The 18579-nt window shown below is 54.1% G+C and overlaps 1 protein-coding gene across 1 annotated transcript in view; it reads left to right on the plus strand.

Annotated features, from left to right (window-relative positions):
- The window catches only part of MEX3A (mex-3 RNA binding family member A), an 18326-nt gene extending 912 nt beyond the window's left edge, over window positions 1-17414 (plus strand). The window contains exon 2 of the mRNA XM_015823245.1: window positions 16312-17414. Within this exon, the coding sequence (XP_015678731.1) occupies window positions 16312-17414 (1103 nt within the window). The remainder of the gene's footprint in view (window positions 1-16311) is intronic.
- The last annotated feature ends 1165 nt before the right edge of the window (window positions 17415-18579 follow it).

Raw genomic sequence — 18579 nt, forward strand, 5'->3', positions numbered from 1 at the left:
GAGGGCCACTCCCCCTCGCCGCCCGCCGCGCCTTCGCCTGCCTCCAGCCCGGTGCCGCGGCCGCCCTTTGTCCCGCGTCGCTCGCTCTCCTCGGCGGCCGCGGAGCCGCGCTCCCGCCTTCCTGCCTTTGTCCTCCGGCCGGCCGGCGGCGGCGGCGGCGGCTGCACTTGCCTTCTCCGCTCGCTCTCCCGGCCCCGCCACCGGAGCCGGCCGGCCCTTTAGTCCTCCAAGCCCGGCACGGCCACTTGTCGGACCCTCCCCGACGCGGCCACCTCCTGCTCGGTCGCCCGCCCGCCGTCGGCCCCGCCGAGGCTTTGGGGCTCCCTTGGTTGCTGCCGGTGCGGCGGGCGGGGAAGGGCCTGGCTACCCTCCCAAAGTTAAGCGGGTCCCCGGCGACCCCGCCGCCCGCGCGGCAGCTCCCTGCGCTTTGTCCCCCGCCAAGGGCCCCCCTCCCGCGCAGGGGACTGACGGCCGGTGCAGGGGGCGCGGAGGGGCCCTTCCTGAGCGGGGCCCGCGGTGGTCGCTCTGCCCGGCCGGGGGGGGGCCGTTGGAGGAGGGAGGCCGGAAAGTTGCCCCTCTTTGTCTGCCTGGCTGGCCCGGAGGCGTCTCTGGAAGCGCCTTGGGCCCCGGAGCGGGGACCCGGCTTGGCCAGAGGGAAGGGGCCGGGGGGGGGAGAGGGTGTTTCGGAGAAAGAAATGCGCGGCTTCGGCGCTCAGCCTGGCCAGAAACACGCCGGTTACTTTTGTGGGCAGACCCCCCCTCTGCCCCCCCGCCCCGATTGCCGTAAACATCCCCTTCGGGGGGAGGGTGGGGAGAATCTGGCGTGGGGCTTTCCACCGGGCCGGGGCCGGGGAGACGGCGGGGAAGGCCGAGAACGTCCCCTCTTTTGTTGGGTGCCTTTCTGGGCGCGAAAGGGGGCGTGGTTCGCCTCGGTCTCTCTCGCGCGCGGCGGCGGCGGCGGCTGACGGGGGGGGGGGGCGGCGGGAAGGAGGCGAGCGCTGGACCCGGCAGAGGCTCCGGGAGCAGCCGCCGAACGGGAGCGGAGCCTGGGCGGGGGGGGGATCTCGGAACTCCGGACTCCCCGCCTCGGCCTCCCCCCGGTCCCCGGCGCTGCTTTCTTCCCGGGAGGCGCTCCCATCTGGCGGAAGGACGGGCGGCAGCTGCGGGGCTGCCAGGCTGCCTCCATCCCGATGGGTGTTTTCAAGCCTCTCCTTTGTCGTCCGGTGTAGAGCAACCTGAGACGGGGGGGGGGATATTTGGGGTGCCCCACCCTCCAGAAAAGAATGCCAGCCGCTGCTGAAGTTCCATTCTTGAAAGGAGGGGAGATAATGGCTACTGTAAATAAACATGGTTTCCCCCCCCCCCATTCGAGACTAGGAACAGCTTTGGAAATGCGTTGCGGCTCCATATTGATACAGCACCGGGAAGAAAGGGGTGTGTGTGTGTGTGTGTAGGAGGGGGTGTTTGCTGGGGCTCTGGGCAGAAGTGAGAAACGGGGATTCAGGATAGGGGTCCCACTGTAGTGGAACAGGAACTTGGGTGAAGTTGGAAAGGTCTGATTTTTGAATCCAGAAGCCCCAGTTAGAACAATGGAACCAGCAGTGGGGTTTTTTGCTACAAAAGATATGGAGGCTTTGAGGCCCACCAGCTGTGTTCCTGCAGCAGAGAGGACCCTCCACACACACACACACACACACACACACACACCCCGGGAGCACCTTTCTGAGGTGTCATAGCAAATCTGGTTATAAATCCTCCAGAAAAGGGGGGATTAAAAATATCTTCCTGTGCCCTAAAATCACTTAGTGTTCCTTCAGAGGCTCTGAAAAAGAAAGGGGGAAAAAAAGATATAGAGAAGAGCCTGTCACATTCTGTGTGTGTGTGTGTGTGTGTGTGTGTGTGTGTGTGTTGCCTCCCCTCGTTTTTTGGCTGTCCAGACTGGCCCACCGACCCAAATCCCCCCCCCCGTCCAAGCCCTCCGCCACAGTGGTGGTGCAGGCAAAGCCCTCCGAAGGTGCATTGCAGCGGAAGCCGGTCTGCTCTTTGTTTAATTAGGCTGGGTTCTTGCGAGGGGATGGAAAGTGTCTCCGCTTGTATTATTTTCGTATTATTTTCAAAAGGAAGTCGCATTTTAAGCCCTCTCAGAAATGGAACCCTGTGCATGACTACCAAAGAGGCTCCTTTTCCGTAGGCTGGGTTGCCTGCTGACTCTCACCCATTCGGCAGGCAAAGGGGCTGTTTGTGAGCCACACGGCAGACAGTGGGGCCTGCAGGAAAGAATGGAGGGGGGGGGCGCGGAGAAATTCCTCCCACCGTTTGCAGCTCATATAAATATGTAACGGCTGCATTCTCAGTGCAACTGCATCCTCGTAGCTTCTTGTTTGCTTCTTTAATTTTCCATGGAACGAGGGGGCGATTTTGCATGACCCCCAAACCAGAGAAGCCCCCCGACAAGGCCTGGCCTCTCCTTGGAGCGCACATAGTTTCGGGAAGGCTGGTTCTGAAAGGGGCTCCTGCTGCCTCCACACAACAAAGAGGGTTCTCTGCCCCATTGTTGGCCAAGGGACCTGCAGGTGGGGCTTCGGGGGGGGGGAATCCCTTCTCTGGAGAGTTTGGGGGAATGGCAGAAAGGGGTCCTGCTTCATGGCCTGTGCAAAAAAATAAAAGGATATGCTGAGAATCTCAGCCTTGCAAATTTATTGTGGTTTAAGCCACTGAGAGGACATTGGCCTCTCCTGGATAAGTGACACATTCGGTCCTGCTTGCCCTTTTTAATACGTGGCTGTAAATACACGCCCCCCCCCCAGCCTTGCACTTCTGGTGCGATTCATGGGGGTCACTCCTCCTCGGAAGCCAGTCCTATTTCCCAGTTGACTTTCTCCAGATTTTGAAGGGATCCAGAGAAAGGGGGGGGAGGGAGGGAGGGGGGGGACCTGACTTAACTTGAGGGCAAGAAATCCTGGGAAGAAATAAAGGCAGACGCTTTCTTTCGGCTTGCTTACAAATAAGCTTTTATAGGAAAGCAGTTCCAGTTCTCTGGCACAAGTCCTTTTCTTCATCAGCAAGGCAAAGACGCTGACAAGGTGTGCTATTGGAAAGGTCAGCTGCAGGTGCACAAAGAGCACATTAAAGACTCGGTTTGCCTCCCTCCCTCCTGAGGGGCATCCTCTCCTGCCCCCCCCCCCCGCTGGAAGAAGGGAACGGAGGACCTCCAACCCCAGCAGGCAAAAATGGAGTTCAGCTTCCAAAAAGTGGGGCCAGGCTTAGTGTGAAACCCCTGTCCTTTTCTCGTGCACCTGGATTTGTATGGAGAGGAGTGGAAAAGTGGATCCAGTTGACCGGAAAAGTCGCATAAGAACCACCAATTTCCTTGAAACCTATTTGCATTCTGTGTTTCTGAAAAACCACTTATGGTGGAGGGGAACAATCTTGAGTCTGGGCTTTTCCACTGCAGAGTTTGCGAAGGAGGCAGGACAGCTTTGTATTTTAAGGGCAAGCATCTTCCCAGCTCTCCATTGCTTTCATTATTATTTAATTATTAATCTCACTTCTACTTTGCTCCATCCTAACGGTTCGCCGACAGAGCAGGAAATTTGCTACACCAGGAGAAGGTGAAAAAAAAAAAGAGAGAAAAACAATGGCCAATTGAGAAATGCAACGTTTCAACCTTGGTTTCGCTGAGCCAATGGCTGAGTCCAGGATATGGCGTGGTGATGAGGATTTTGTGCTGATCCCGGGGGGGTCCGGGTCCAGATCCTCTCTCAGCCGTGGGAGCAAAATAGGGGAGGTGGGAGGGTTAGAGGTCACGGAGGAAAAGAGGGGCAGATATCTGCCAGACGATTCAATAACTAAAACATGGAGCCCGTGCACAGTGTGGAGCCACCAAACTCTTTGGGCACGGCACGCCATGCTGTCTTTTGTTAACCTGCATTTAAGGTTGTGCGTATTGTGTGAACCCAACTGCATCTGGTCATTGGCTGGTAAGAAGGGGCAGCTGGATGCCCAGTGCTTGACAACGCTCCTCGGAACAGGCCCAGGCTCAGCCTTGGGGGGGCTTCCAGATCAGACTCTCTGGTGACTCCCCCCTTCCCCTCCCCTTTCTGGGACTTTGCATAATCTTTGCTTGCAACTCTCCCACCTTCCTTCTTTTACTGAAAACAAAATGCATTGAGGAAGAAATGCCTTTTGATGAGCGGCTGCGGGAGCCGCCTGGCTGGGGACACCCTCCAGAGGGGAACCACCAGGCCCTTCTCTTTGGGCTGGGCCTGTGGATGATGGGTGCAGCAGAGTGGCCCTCGTCTGGTGACAGAAGGGCAGCTGAACCATGCATTTCCGAAGGCTTGATCCGGTTCCCCTCGGACTGTCGGAATCCCCTTGTGCTGAACCCAGAGGAGATCCTGCTGAGGACACGCGTGGTGCCCCCTTGATGGCAGGGTCTTCTCTCAGGTGGGGCCTTCACCTGCCTATGGGAGGCCCCACCAGGATCAAGGGAGGGGCCTCCCAAGAACTGCCAAAGCTCAAAAAGTCTTTGATTAGCCTGACAGGAGAATGAAGCCCCATGGAACCACAGCTGCATCCACAGAACCTTCTGCTCAGCAGGCTGGAGTTGAGGGGCTTCACCCAGTGGTGGGATTCAGCCGGTTCGCGCCACTTCGGCAGAACCGGTAGCTAGTATTTTGTTGCCCAGGCCCAGAATGGACTTCCGGAAACAGGAAACCAGTTGTTCACATATTTGAATCCTACCACTGGCTTCACCTGATGGGGAGCATCCTCTGTGCTGCAGCTGCCCTCCTGGCTGGGATGGGGGGGGGGGTTATGATGGAGATGAAGATGATGATGGGGACAGAGATGAAGATGATGGAGATAAAGATGGATGGAGAGGATGGAAATGGAGATAGCAGCAGCACTTAGACTTATATCCCACTTCACAGTGCTTCAGAGCCCTCTCTAAGCGGTTTACAGAGTCAGCCTATTGCCCCCCTCCTTTCCAACCTCGAAAGGATGGAAAGCGGAGTCAACCTTGAGCCGGTCAAGATCGAACTGCCGGCAGCTGGCAATCAGCAGAAGTAGCCAGATAATGAAGATGGAGATGAAGATGAGATGATGGAGATGATGGATTATGATGGAGAAGATGGAGAGGATGGAGGTGGGGATAGAGATGGAGAGATGGGACAATTGAGACAGAGTTACGGAGATGGATGAGGTGATGGAGACAAGGATGATGGAGATGGGGCAGGTCAACCCACTGTCCCGCAGGGCTGCAGGTTAACACAAAAGAGTCTTTGTCAGCCCCCCTTAAGAGTCCAGTCCTGAAGGTGACAGGGAAACAGCTTTCTCTCATGGAATAACAAAATTAAATGGAGGCTGAGGATCATCTGCCTCTCACAGGCACAGGGCTGGCAGGTTGATTCCGAGAAAACTGGTGGCTTAGCTGAAGCTCTTGGCCTCCCAGATGGATTTTGGATCCCCTCACAGGCCTGCAAAGAAGGCCGAATTTTGCCCCTGGGACTCACCACTTTTACCTCCTACTACCCAGATACACATACTGCTCCTGAGCAGCTGCAGAGTGCAATTCCCACACTATTAAGTGGCTGCGGAGGCTTTTCCGGGACTGGGAGGACTGATAGTGTCCGAAAAGGAGGATGCCCTGGGCTTGGAGCTCTTTTCCAGAAGTTGGGGGGGGCTGGACTTGAACCAACGTCCACCCCCCCCCTGGTATTTGTAATTCCTGAGCGAGTGGATGAGGTTATCTCAGTGATTACAAAATGGAAGTGGTGAGTCAGATGTTCAAATAATCATCACAGACAGAAGCTGCATTTCCCCAAATCCAGGTGATGACTTTATTCATGAGATCAGAATCTTTCTCAACCTTGGCAACTTCAAGATGCGTGGACTTCATCTCCCAGAATCCTCTCTGCATTAGATGCCCCTCTGGCCTTTTCTCCAAGTGTTCCACGCCCGCCTTGTCCCCAAGTCTTTGGGGCAGCCTTCCCTTCCCCCATTTTCCCTTGAAACAGAAGCCTTGTAAGGCAAATGGGCCAGCAAACAAACTTCACACAGCCAGCTAACCTAGAGTCCCAGTTTCCCAAAATGCACAGATAGTCCTCGATGTATAACTTGGTTTAGTAACCATTCAAAGTTACAGTGGCATTGCAAAAAGTGACTTATGACCGGTTTTACACTTATAACTGTTGCAGCATCCCCATGGTCACGTGATCAAAATTCAGACGCTTGGCAATTGACTCATATTAATGACGGTCGCAGTGTCCCAGGGTCACGTGATCCCCTTTTGCAACCTTCGGACAAGCAAAGTAAAATGGAGAAGCCAGATTTCACTTAACTGTGTTACTAACTTAATAACTGCAGTGATTCGCTTAACAACTGTGGCCAGAAAGACAGTAAATTGGGGCAAAATTCAGTTAACAAATGTCTCACTTAGCAACAGAAATGTTGGCTCGCTCATCTATGACCGAATGGATCTGCGTAGTATCCAAAGCAGGCATTGCTCACTTCCCGTTCAGCCTCTCCAGCTCTTTGAGATCCACAGAGGCGTTGTGCCAACTTGGGAGATGCTTTGGTTGTGTCCCATCCACGGCCTGCCCGCGTTCAAGGCTAGCCGAGGCTTCCTGCCCGCCTGCCCAAGAGCTGAGGAAGGCTTTCGGCACCACTGTGGTCCTCCCCGGGGGAGCACCCGGGTGAGGAGGAGGAGGAGGAGGAGGGAGTGGGGTGGGCATTGCTGCCTCCCTGGCTGGAGCGAAGGCAGAGACGGCCTGCGAGGGCGTGATGGGCCCCTACTGACATGGTTCCTTGCCAGCCTGTAGGGAGGGGCCCTTTGTGACCAGGAAAGTGCCACGAGGCGTGCCACGAGGCGTGCTGGGCCTCCTTCCACGTCCGTATGCACCAACAGTGTTCTTCCTTGGAGCATGCGCTGAGGGCCTCCTTGGAGCAAGGCAGGGTGACACACACACACACACACACCCCGGCCAAGCCAGGCCTCTGTGCCACTCTGGTGCTTCCAGCTGCCACACCTCTCAGTGGGCCCTTCCTGAGCCTTTCCTCCGCCCGTCTGGCCACCCGCTGCACGCGAGAGTCTTCCACAGTGCCGGCTGCTCCTCCTCCTCCCGGGCTGCCTTCAGCCCAGTCTGGATTTCTATCTGCAGCTCCGTTTCTGGCTGGGCTTTTATCCTGGGGCCCGACTCACACCCCTCCCTCAGCCAGGAACTGCTGCGTTCACATGAGCACTCCTGGCTAAAAGAGGATGGCGTTCTTCACACAACCGAATGGAGCACAGCTGCCCACTTGTCTTGGGCCCCGTCCTGTGACCCGGGCCCTGCAGCCAGGTCTCTGGTCTCCCTCCAGGCTCTTGCCGGTTGCCCTTCCTGCAATGGAGACACGGATCCAGCTTCAGTCACAGCAGAAGCAGCACTGAAAAGGGTGAGCAGCAGGAATGGCAGAAGAGAGGAGCTGTCCAAGGGGCTGGTTCAGGCCTGAGATGGGGGTGCAGGACGGGAGGCAGTGGCAGGAAGGCACCAGCAGAGAGAGGTTGCACGCCTGGGCCTCCTTCCCCTGCCATTGGAGGAGGCCGAGGAGCAGACCTGCCTCTTCCGCCTTCTCTTGGCCATCACCGCTGAGCTGGCAGCCCCCATCAGGCCAGCGTTCCCCATGGATGGGGGGCTGGCTACGATTCCTTAGAGCTGTGGAAGAAGTAAGGAAGAACTTTCCTGACGGGGAGAACCATTAGCCAGTGGAACAGTTTCCCTGCAGAAGTTGTGGGTGCTCCATCACTGGAAGTTTTCAAGGAGAGGCTGGACAGCCGTTTGTCCAGAATGGTATAGCATGTCCTGCTTGAGCAGGGGGTTGGACTAGAGGACCTCCAAGGTCCCTTCTGACTCTGTTATTCTGCATTCTGTAGACGGAAGAGCTCTTCAAGCAGGGAAGAGAAGTTCAGGATTGGGACCCAGAGCAGGAAGGCTGTGGGGGAGGGGAGCTTTCCAGCGCTGAATGGGTCCTCCTGGCCAGGAAGGCAGATGCTCAGTGGGGAGCAAGGGCCAGGCTGAGGCCTGCAATGCTGCTGAGTGGGCATCCTGGGGCTATTGGTGACAACTCTGGGTGGGGGGCAGGGCACCTGGAGGGGGGGGCTGAGAGTCAGTCCTGCAGAGGTCTGCAGCCCCGCCCCTTTCTTGCAGTCTCTGGATCACACCACTGAAAGTTGGCAGCTAAGGTGCCCACTTTGAGCTTTGTGCTCCTGAATACAGCGATGAGCCAAACCAGGTATGCGATGTGAGACAGTGGATTCTCTGCCCCCCCGCCACCTGTCCCCCCGCCCTCCCCCCACGTCAGCGTGGCCCTGCCTTAAATCAAAGGGAGGCCAATGCAACTGCAACTGAGATTTGGGGCAAGCGAGAGTGGAACCTCCGGTTTCTTGGCTCCTGGGACCCCTGGAAATGAAATACTTTGGGGGCTTTGCAAAGAGGGACAGTTGGAAGCAGCTGCTAGGCTGACTCAATAGCCTGTCAGAGGCATCAGCCTCCATTTTTATCATGCAAATGTTTTACAAATTGGGCGCTTTGCCCCCTGAGACTGTTAGCTTTTCTTCAGAGGGGAAGGGCACGATTCTGCCTAGATCTGGACGTGCCCTCAGAATGGCATTTCTGTATTATCTCCAAGAGCCACACTCTGCAGCCTGGCAGCACGAAGGCAGTGGGGGAAAGACGTGCCAGTTCCATTTTGCCAGTCTTAGTGATCCATTTTTGCCGATTGGCCCGTTGGCCACCGCCAGCTTCTCGCAACACTTCTGGCTCTTGCTATCTCACGTATGTTGAAGTGTTAAGCACCGTGGCCAAAAATGTGGCTGTTCACAGGGAAGATGCTGAAATGTAGGAGCACAATTCTGCCTCCAAAGCTCCAGAATGGAAGCCTTCAGACACAGAAAAGGCTTTGTGTTTTAGGATTAGCGGGAGCCAAATAAAGCCTTCCTGTTGAAGGGGTGCCACCAGCTGGTTTTCCTTGCTACCCCCCCAGTGGTTCTTGGTCAAGGCAGCACAGGGAAAAGCACACGAGGGAGGGGGTCCAGGGTCACAGCATTGTGTCTGCCCCAGCGAGACTTCCAGTTGCAAATTGGGGGCACCTGGTCTGTTGGCCTCCCTTGCCAGCTGCTACCTGTTTCAGGACTCCTTCCGCTGCTTCTGCCCTCTGCGTGAGCCCCCCTCCCTCCCTGCCTTTTGAGAGCATCCTGAAAAGATCTCTCAAAGCCCATCTGGGTGGGGCATCCCCTCCGATTGCCCACAATTCTTGGAGAAAGCCCACCAGCCAGCCCTACGGGGGTGATGGTGCCAATTTCAGGTGGAAAAGGCGGCAGAGTGGGGGCACACTTCTGATGGCTCGCTGGCCCACTTGGGGAAAAAAATCATTGCTTATTTAAAAACAAAAGGTTGCATTTAACACTGCAATAGTCATTGCCCAAATTTGGCACCTCCTTGATAATATTTTTGCTGTGTCTTCCCCAGCACAAAGGGACACTTTTTCCGCACAGATGTCAGAAAAGGATATTGATGATTAATCCAAACTGATCTGCAACAAAAGCCAGATTTAAGACCTCAGATACCTGGTGGCATCTGGCCCAATAGAGAAGGCGTGGCTCCTCACGAGTAACGCTGCTTGAAAAGGGAGGCCAGAGAGCGCTCCTCAGGATCTTCCTGGGGCTACCTCTGTTCCAGGTTTATTGCTCGGCAATGCAGAAAAAGTTCTCAATGTAAAATCGTACGACTAAAATAATTTTTTTAAAAAAAATCTCTTTGTGATTGTAATCTTGACACTACACATCAACTAGCTCAGGGTTTCTCAACCTCAGCCATTATCCAGAGAGGTCCAAGATGTGTGGATTCCAACTCCCAGCATTCCAGTGGCAGGGAAGTCTGGGACTTGGGGTTCACACATTTTAAAGTTGCTCAGGTTGAGAAATCCTGAGCTAGATCACAACTGACTGGTTAGCGAACTGGCAGCTTTAGCATGTTTGGCCCTGAGACCTCTGTGCCTCCTTCTCCTCCTCCTCCTCCTCCTCCTCCTCCTCCTCCTTCCCACTTCGCAGAGAACCTCCCACACCCACTCCAGTCTCTTGCCTAACCCATCTAGTCTTGTGGGGTCCTTGGTGCTCTCCAAGCTTTCTTGCAGATGTTTCACTTCCAAACTAGGCAACATCATCAGTGCTACCGAGGCACTGATGTTGCCCAGCTGGGTCATGAAACAGCTGCAAGAAAACAATCAAGCTTGGAAAGCACCAAGGACCCCACCGTCCTCCTCCTCCTCTCTATAAACCCCACTCCCTTCTAGCACTGATGATGTTCCCTAGTTGGGTCATGAAATGTCTGCAAGAAGACCACCAAGCTCAGAGAGCACCAGGGACCCCCGCAGTTCAAACCCGAGCTAGAAAGATTCTCTTCTACTGGTGCCACATAATCCTTTGCACCTACTGATTTTCAGTGGGGAGAACATGCCCCCCCCTTGTGCTTTCTCTAGAAAGAGACAGGATATTTTCTGTTGGGACACCCAGATTCTGGATCTCTCTGAATAAGAAAACCTTTTTTCTCTTTGTTCTGTCTCACTGAGCTTCCCATCTGGTTAGAACTATCAACTTGTGATCTTCTTTCGGGCAGATGCATTTTTAAAATGAGGTTTAGGAATATCTTTGTGCATTTTCTACAAGTCATGGATTAAAAGCAGGGTGTTCTTCTTACACTCAGGATCACCCCCCCCCCCCCTATCCAGTTCCCCCCCCCCCTTTCTGTACTCCCACAATCCAGCCTCCTTAAAAGAGTAAGGAAACGCTTCCTCTCCGGATGGATCGGGGCCAGCTGATAAAATAGTTGCAGCTGCCTGCTTGGTGCCATCGGTGTGTTTGTCAGTGTCTGGTTTAGCTGCACCCAGGAGGATTTTAATTCTGGGGTTCTGGGTGTTCCTAAGGGTGGGAGGCATGTGCAGAGATCCTGCAATGGACGTTTTGTGAAGGGCCTTTTTCTGGTCCTCTTCCTCCAGGTCATGACCTGCAGGAGGGCTGGTCTTCGCAGGGGGAGGGCCGGGTCTCCTAAGTCTCCTCTCCTCCTTGGCGCCCCCTCTTTTCACCCCTCCAGCCAAAGCAGTTTAGACAATCCCTGAGCGTGGAGGGTTTCCAGAGGTGGGCTCTCTGCTCTTCTGGCCTCCCAGGTGCTCCTCCATTCGTTGTGGTACTTGCTAAGGAGGGTCTTGACTTGCTTAACAACTGCTCAAAGTTATGAAGGACCCCCCTCCCAAAGGTCTTTATGACCTTACTTATGACCTGGTTCCAAAGTTCTGGTGGCCGTACACCCCCCCCCCCACCGTCACTTGACCGTATGTCGGATGCTGGGTAACCAGCCTGTAGTTAGATATTGGCAGCCTCCCGTGGTCATTTGACCAAGATTTATGACATTTTTGCAAAAAATGGCCTTCTACTTTTCAGCAAAAATGTCCCAGAGTGCACAAGGGCTCACTTAATGATCACCACAAAAATGGTTGTAAAATTGGGTTGGTTGCATGGACAATCCACTTTTCAATTGTCACAGCTTATGCTGTAGCGGGCACGCTCCATTAGTCGTAACTCAAGGACTTCCTGTCCAAGCAGCGTAAGGCTCTGGGTGGCTTCCCTGCCCTGCTTGAGAAGGTGCCCATCATGCCAGAAATGATGCCCTCCCCGCCAGCCCATCCCAGGCACCCGACTCCAGCAGGCTGGCTGTGGGGGTGGCCCGTGGCGGTTTTGCCAGCCGGGCGAGAAGGGCTAATTTCCATTTAGCAAAGAAGCCCATCTTGGAAACTGGAAAGAAGGAAGCCTTGGGCTACTCCCAAGGCTCTGGAGCCTGGGTGAATCATCCCTGCTGAGAATGAGGGGCTGCCCCTCCCTCCCTCCCCAGTGCCCTTCAGAGTAGAGGCTGCAGCCAAGGATTCAGCTGTTCAGGTGTCTCCCCCCCCCCAGTTTGGAGAAGGAGCTGCTGACCTCTTCAGACTTTCTCCGGTTCCCCTGAGCTGCAGATGCCCACTCCCCTCCTTGGGGCCTGCCTCCAGGCACACTGGCACACCCCCCCCAGCCCAGCCCCTGTTCTTGCTGACTGTCCCCTCCCCCGTGTCCCCTCCACCCTCACCACGAGGCTGGTGGAAATGACATTTGTTCTTGGTTAAGCTTCTGCCTTGATTTAGATTCCCTCCATCTGCTGCCTGCCTGGGCTCCCCCTTCCTTTGTCTCCGTGTCTGCATGACCCCTTTGTTGCCGTCAGCTCCATCTTTCCGCGGCTCCTGCCAGCACCGCCACGACCCTCTTCTCCCAGCTGGGGGTGGGGAGAACCTTTGCGGGACCAGCAAGCCAGGAAAGGCAGCGTCCCCAGAGGGATTTTGTCTCAAAATTGGTCCCCAAATGCTCGCAGATTACGAAAGCCAGCTGAACAAGGAGGGCTGGACCAATCCTCGAGAAAGAGGATGCAGGAGCATGCACGAAGCCCCTCTCTTTGAACCCTTAAAGCAGCCGCCTTTTCTCCCAGGTCTTTGCGTCTGTTTTGGGATGTGAAGCAGCTGTAGATGCTCACCTGCATGGAGACGGCCCAGGGCAACTTCCGAAGCAGATGGGCTGGGCCAGGGTGGGTGCAAAGGAAGCTGCCTGGAGGATTGGCGGGATCCACTCAGCCCTGTTGCAAATACGCAGCCAGTGAGGGAGGCTAGTCTCTGGCAGAGAGGGCTCTCTGCGCCCCAGGCAGCTCTCCCGCCCCCCAATTAATGCCCTTCTGGCTATCCCTGAGTTGAGATTCCAGCCCAGAAGGGCCATGCTGGGGGTGTGTGCAAGGGAGGAGTGTGGAAAGTCTGGGGTTTTCCAGGGCCGGGAGAGCACTGAAGTGGGCAGAGGGGCACTGGATGAGTGGGGTGAGAAGGCAGAAATTCCATCTTGGCTGGGACCAGCAGAGGAAGGTAGGATGGGAAGCTGAGGACGGGCTATTCAGGAGGGAGATGGGCCTGGTAGTTTCTTTCCAGCCCTCATCCCGAAGGCCAGGGGGTCAGATCCTCAGTGGCCCTCAATCCCAGCTCTTGCCTTAGGATGCCAAAATGGAATGATCCTCCTGATTGGCTACTTTTCCAACAGTCACTCCTGCGCTGGTCCCCTTGGGCATGGGCTACAGCAATGTGCTTTACTTATGGCTTCCCTTGAAGGCTGCTCAGAAGCTGCAACCGGTCTCAAATAATTCTGCTCTGCCCGTTGCCATCAAAAGCTTGCAGGAGCAATTCAAGCTACTGATGATCACCTACAAAGCCTTCATGGCAGGACCATTGGCCTTCCCTGGTTTCTCCACAGCCTGGGCACAACTGGCACAGTCCAGACCCCTTCCCCTTGGGCCAGGGTTCTCAACCCAAGCAACTTTAAAATGGGTAGACTTCATGCTGGCTGGGGAATTCTGGGAGTTGAAGTCAAGCGGTCTTCAAGTTGCTGAGGTTAAGGAACGCTGCCTTAGGCCATGCCTCTTGATAGGCCCTGGGGAGTCTGCCTTCTTTGTGCCAGCATCTGCCCTCTGAAATGCTTTCCCAAGGTACCCCTGGCTCCTGCCCTGCCCCCCAAACCCTTCTCAAAAGATGGCAGGTGCAGCATGTTTGATTCTTTTTCAAGAATGTTTTCCTACAAGATATTTGGATTCCTAATTGTGTTTTATGATTATTTTTACTGTACAGGTAGTCCTTGAATTATGAATGTAGTGGAGCCTCCCTTTCTGTTTCTAACCTGAGGATTCGTAGGAGTGAATCGTGTATCTTGAACGCCATCACTCCCGCCTTTTGCCCATGCATTCACCAATCGAATGCACGGGTTGTTAAGTGCACATGAGTTATCTGGGGAAGGCCTTGGGGTGGGGGTGGGGGGTAGTGATGCAGCAGGCCACCTGCTTCAGACCACCCAAGGCCTTCCCCATCCCACTAAGATACCTCATTGTCCCTCCCCTGGGATCCCCACAATTGCTCACCACCCCCCATCCTGCCGTGCCGGGTCACTTACTTGTGAAGTTCTGTCTCCAGTCCAGCCTCGCTGCTTCTTTGCCTGCGAGCGGCGAGAGCAGAGGGAGAGCAGGACAAGCGTGCCCTGCTCGGCTTCTCTGACTTGCTGGGCTGCCTGCCACTTCTGGAGCAGCGGGCAGCCTCGGGGGTCTCCTTCAAAGGCTTCCAGGTTCGGGGTGGAAAAGCGTTTGCACACGGAAGGGAGGTTTGAGGCAGCGAAATCACATTGCTTCAAGCCTCCCGTTGGCGTGCAAACCCTTTTTGCGCACAGACTGGAAGCTTCCAGTTGCCCTGATCTCGCGGGACGTCAGACACCCATTCTCTGCAAAACCGGATGGGTGCCTAAAGTTGCACGAGATCACGGCCCCCAGAAGCTTTTGGCCTCTGGCTGAAAAGTGTTTATGCGCCTATGGGGTGCCGCTATAAAGAGCCCCATAGAGCTTGAGGAGGCCTTTGTTGATGAGGACGGAGGCCCAGAGGCACGCGGGGCTCTGTCCTTGTCAGCAAAGTCCTTGAGGAAAGGCCTCTCCCGCCATAAACGGAGGCCCGGAAGGATGCGGGCATCCCTCCTGGCCTTGGCAGCAAAGGCTTTTTGCAAAGATGGCAGAAGGCTTTGATGTTTCAGGCCTTCCCTCCATTTGCAAAACTTTTTGCCTCAGATCTCTTCCAGGCTTCCATTTGCAGAGAGCAGAGGCCTAAAATGCCGTGAGATCATGCAAGCTCGGTAGGGTGAGATCTCACACTACTGATCTCGCGTGATCCTTCGGTACTTTAGGCATCCATTCTCTGCAAACGCACCAAAACAGGCCAAGAAACGGAAGGCTCCCTGGATCTTCGCCATGCCTCTTGCCCATGGAGCCCTGGAGGGGGAGGGGGAGGAGAAGAGGAAGGGCAAATATTGCAGTGCCTCTGCGGTTGTGCACAAGTGTGAATGACTGCCAAGGTGCTGCAACATTCGCTGCTGCGCGAGCTGCATTGGCTGCCGGTGGCCTTCCGGGTGCGCTTCAAGGTGCTGACTATCATCTTTAAGGCGCTCCATGGCAGCGGACCGGGATACCTTCGAGACCGCCTTCTGCCACAGATTACCTCCCATCGGCCAGTACGCTCCCACAGGGTGGGTCTCCTCAGGGTGCCGTCAGCCAGACAGTGCCGGCTGGCGACCCCGAGGGGGAGGGCCTTCTCTGTGGGAGCTCCCACCCTCTGGAATGAGCTGCCCCCAGAGATCAGGGTGATCTCTGATCTCCCTTCCTTCCGCCGCGCCCTCAAGACTTGGTTATTCCAGCTTGCAGGACTGGCCTAGGGTAATTTTTAGAGGGGTTTTAATCATATTTTAATTAGACAATATTTAAATATTTCTTTTTAATTAATTTTAACTCTGTAATTGTTATTTATGTATTTTTAATTGATTGTCAGCCGCCCTGAGTCCGCAAGGAGAAGGGCGGGATATAAATTTAATAAATAAATAAATAAATAAATAAATTTCGGGACTTGTTCAAAAACACTAGGGGGCGCTTATGGCGTAACTTTGAACATTCGCTAAGTGAACATTCGTAACTCGGGGATTATTTGCCTATCACCCAGAGTTGCAGAGTCGCAGAGTTAGGCATTGTTATAAATGGAATGGAACAGAATGGAAGAGAAATATAGAATAAAATGGAATATAATAGAGTCTCCTTTGAAGAGATAGGCAGGCAACGTACAAGTCTGACAAAGAAGAATGGAGTGGAGTGGAGTGTGGAACATGGAACATGGAGTAGAACATAGAATATAGAACATAGAACAAAACGGAACTTAGAACAGAGCAGAGTAAAATAGGAGTTAGTCCTCAATTTCTGACTGGTCACTTAGCAATTTTTCGCATTTACAACCGTTTCCAGCATCCCATGGTCAGATGACAGCAATTCATGCTGTTTTTGCAGAAAACTGGCATTTACTTCCGGTTTCTAGCATGGCTGGCTGGGGAACTCTGGGAGTTGAAGTCCACCCATTTTAAAGTGGCCAGGTTTGAGAAAGAATGTCCTAGATAAATGCAGGCATCCAGAGAATGCGTGTGTCTGTGTGTCTGTGTGTGATTGTCATACTGCTGTTAATATTAGAGGGGAGGGGGAGGGGGAGGGGGAGCTGCTGCCTTCCCCTTTTAGCCCCCTTAGGTGCCATTTATAAGTACCTTCCCTCAGTGGTCCAAGTGTCGTGAGGCGCTTGGGTCCTCTGCATCCTTCAGATCCGGGTCCAGCTACTAAATTTTCTTTCTCCTTTCTTTCTTCTCTTTTTCCAAAGGTTGCAAAATCAAAGCTCTGAGAGCCAAGACCAACACTTACATCAAGACGCCGGTCCGCGGTGAAGAGCCCGTCTTCATGGTGACTGGGCGGCGGGAGGACGTCGCCATGGCCAGGAGGGAAATCATCTCGGCTGCTGAGCATTTCTCCATGATCCGCGCTTCCCGCAACAAGGCCGGCCCCACCTTCGGCAGCGCCCCCACCTTGCCTGGGCAGGTCACCATCCGGGTCCGGGTCCCCTATCGTGTGGTGGGCTTAGTTGTGGGGCCCAAAGGAGCCACCATCAAGCGGATCCAGCAGCAGACCAACACCTACATCATCACACCCAGCCGCGACCGGGACCCCGTCTTTGAGATCACCGGGGCCCCCGGCAACGTGGAGCGAGCCCGAGAGGAAATTGAAACCCACATCGCTGTCCGGACAGGCAAAATCCTAGAATACAACAACGAGAATGACTTCCTGTCCAGCAGCCCTGACTCAGGCATGGAAAACCGCTACTCAGAGGCCTGGCGGGTCCACACTCCTGCCCCAGGTTGCAAACCCCTCTCCACCTTCCGCCAGAACAGCCTCGGGTGCATCGGTGACTGCTCCTTGGACCCTGCCTATGAGACGCCCCGGCTGAACGACCAAAACGATTTCAATTACAGTTACCTCTTCCCTAACTACGGGGTCAACAAGCAAGACCTGTATTATGGGGTCCCCGAGTCAGGAGCGCCTCTGTGGGCTGGCCAGGAAAACACCAATCCGGTTTCTGTGCTGTTCTCCAAACAGCGCTCGGGCAATGCCGGCACCCTCCACCCCAATTCGCACCGCTCCCCTTCGTCATCCATCCAAGAGCCTCCCCTCTCTGGGCTTCCGAGACGGTCTCAGGGGGAGCCCCTGCAAGGGTTTTCCAAATTGGGTGCTTCCACTGCCACCCGGACATCCCTCTCGAGCAGCCGGGAGTGCATGGTGTGCTTCGAAAGCGAGGTAACGGCGGCCCTGGTGCCCTGCGGCCACAACCTCTTCTGCATGGAGTGTGCCGTGCGGATCTGCGAGCGGACCGACCCCGAGTGCCCGGTCTGCCACGCGGCAGCGACTCAGGCCATTAGGATATTTTCTTAAAACCAGCAGCAGCTGCGGAAACCCTGGCAAACAGGAAGGAGAGCGAGCAAGAGACAAGACGGACGGAAGGACATCAGAAGCAGGAACAAACACAGGAGAGAAACGAACATTAGTTTAAAGAGGAAAGAAACTATTTTAGGAGCAATGTATGTTATTTTTAAAGAAAATAATGATAGTGGTGATGATGACGAAGATGACGGATACGATTTAACTGGAGAATCTATAAATATTTGGGCAGGCGATTTGATACGCAGTGGTTGGTGGTGCTGATTTTTGGTGGTGAATTCTTTCTCAAGATGGTCTTGGGGCGGGGCTGGAGGAGGGCTGACCTGGTGGATCTGTGGCATCTCCTGGTGATCGAGAAACTTCTCCTCGGGGGCTGCTGCTCCTCTTCTCCCCAACAACCCAGCTCCGGTCGTGGCCACAACATGGCCGGAAGATCTTGGCCGGCCTGGCGGACAACAGCTTTGGAAGGAACTCAATCAGGAGGACAGGAGAAAGGAATAAACAAGAGAGAAGCCTCTGGGAAGATGATCAAACGAGGGCACAACTGCATTACCTCAGCATTTAAAAAGAAAAAGAAAAGAAGCAGCTAAAGACCTTTATATTCTGTTTCCTCTATTTTTTTTTTTCTAAGAAAAGTTTAATGAAAATGAATAATATTTGGGCCAGGAAAACGAGGAAAGGGGTGTGAATCCTCCTGGCTACTTTAACCTTTTCATTTGGAGTCTTCTGAGCCACCGCAAAGGGTTTTGAACATTGATCTTTCTTTTTCTATCCAAGCAGGGATTCATCTAATAAGAATCAGGAGTCACTAACAGGGTATTTCCAAAAAAGAACAAAAATCCTGCATGCAAATCAACCCTTCCAAATGTCAGGTGAGGGTTGACCTCCATAAACCTGCATTTCATGATGCAATTTCAAAGACACAGCCATGCAAAAGAGAAGTGTTTTTCTTCCTTTTTTTCTCACTTGATTTTAACAAGTTTCACATTAAAACCTAAGAAAATGATCATGCAATACCGGCAACAAAACCCCATTTTAATCCACAACCCAATACAATGCAAAAAACAAAAACAAAAAACCCACCAGTAACTATTCAAATTGACAAGTTCATATATAATTTTGTTATCTAACTGGACCAAAACTTTTCTTACTCAAAATC

Source organism: Protobothrops mucrosquamatus, unplaced genomic scaffold, assembly GCF_001527695.2.
Source record: "Protobothrops mucrosquamatus isolate PMUCROS unplaced genomic scaffold, P.Mucros_1.0 scaffold1807, whole genome shotgun sequence".
NCBI classification, from domain to species: Eukaryota; Metazoa; Chordata; class Lepidosauria; order Squamata; family Viperidae; genus Protobothrops; species Protobothrops mucrosquamatus.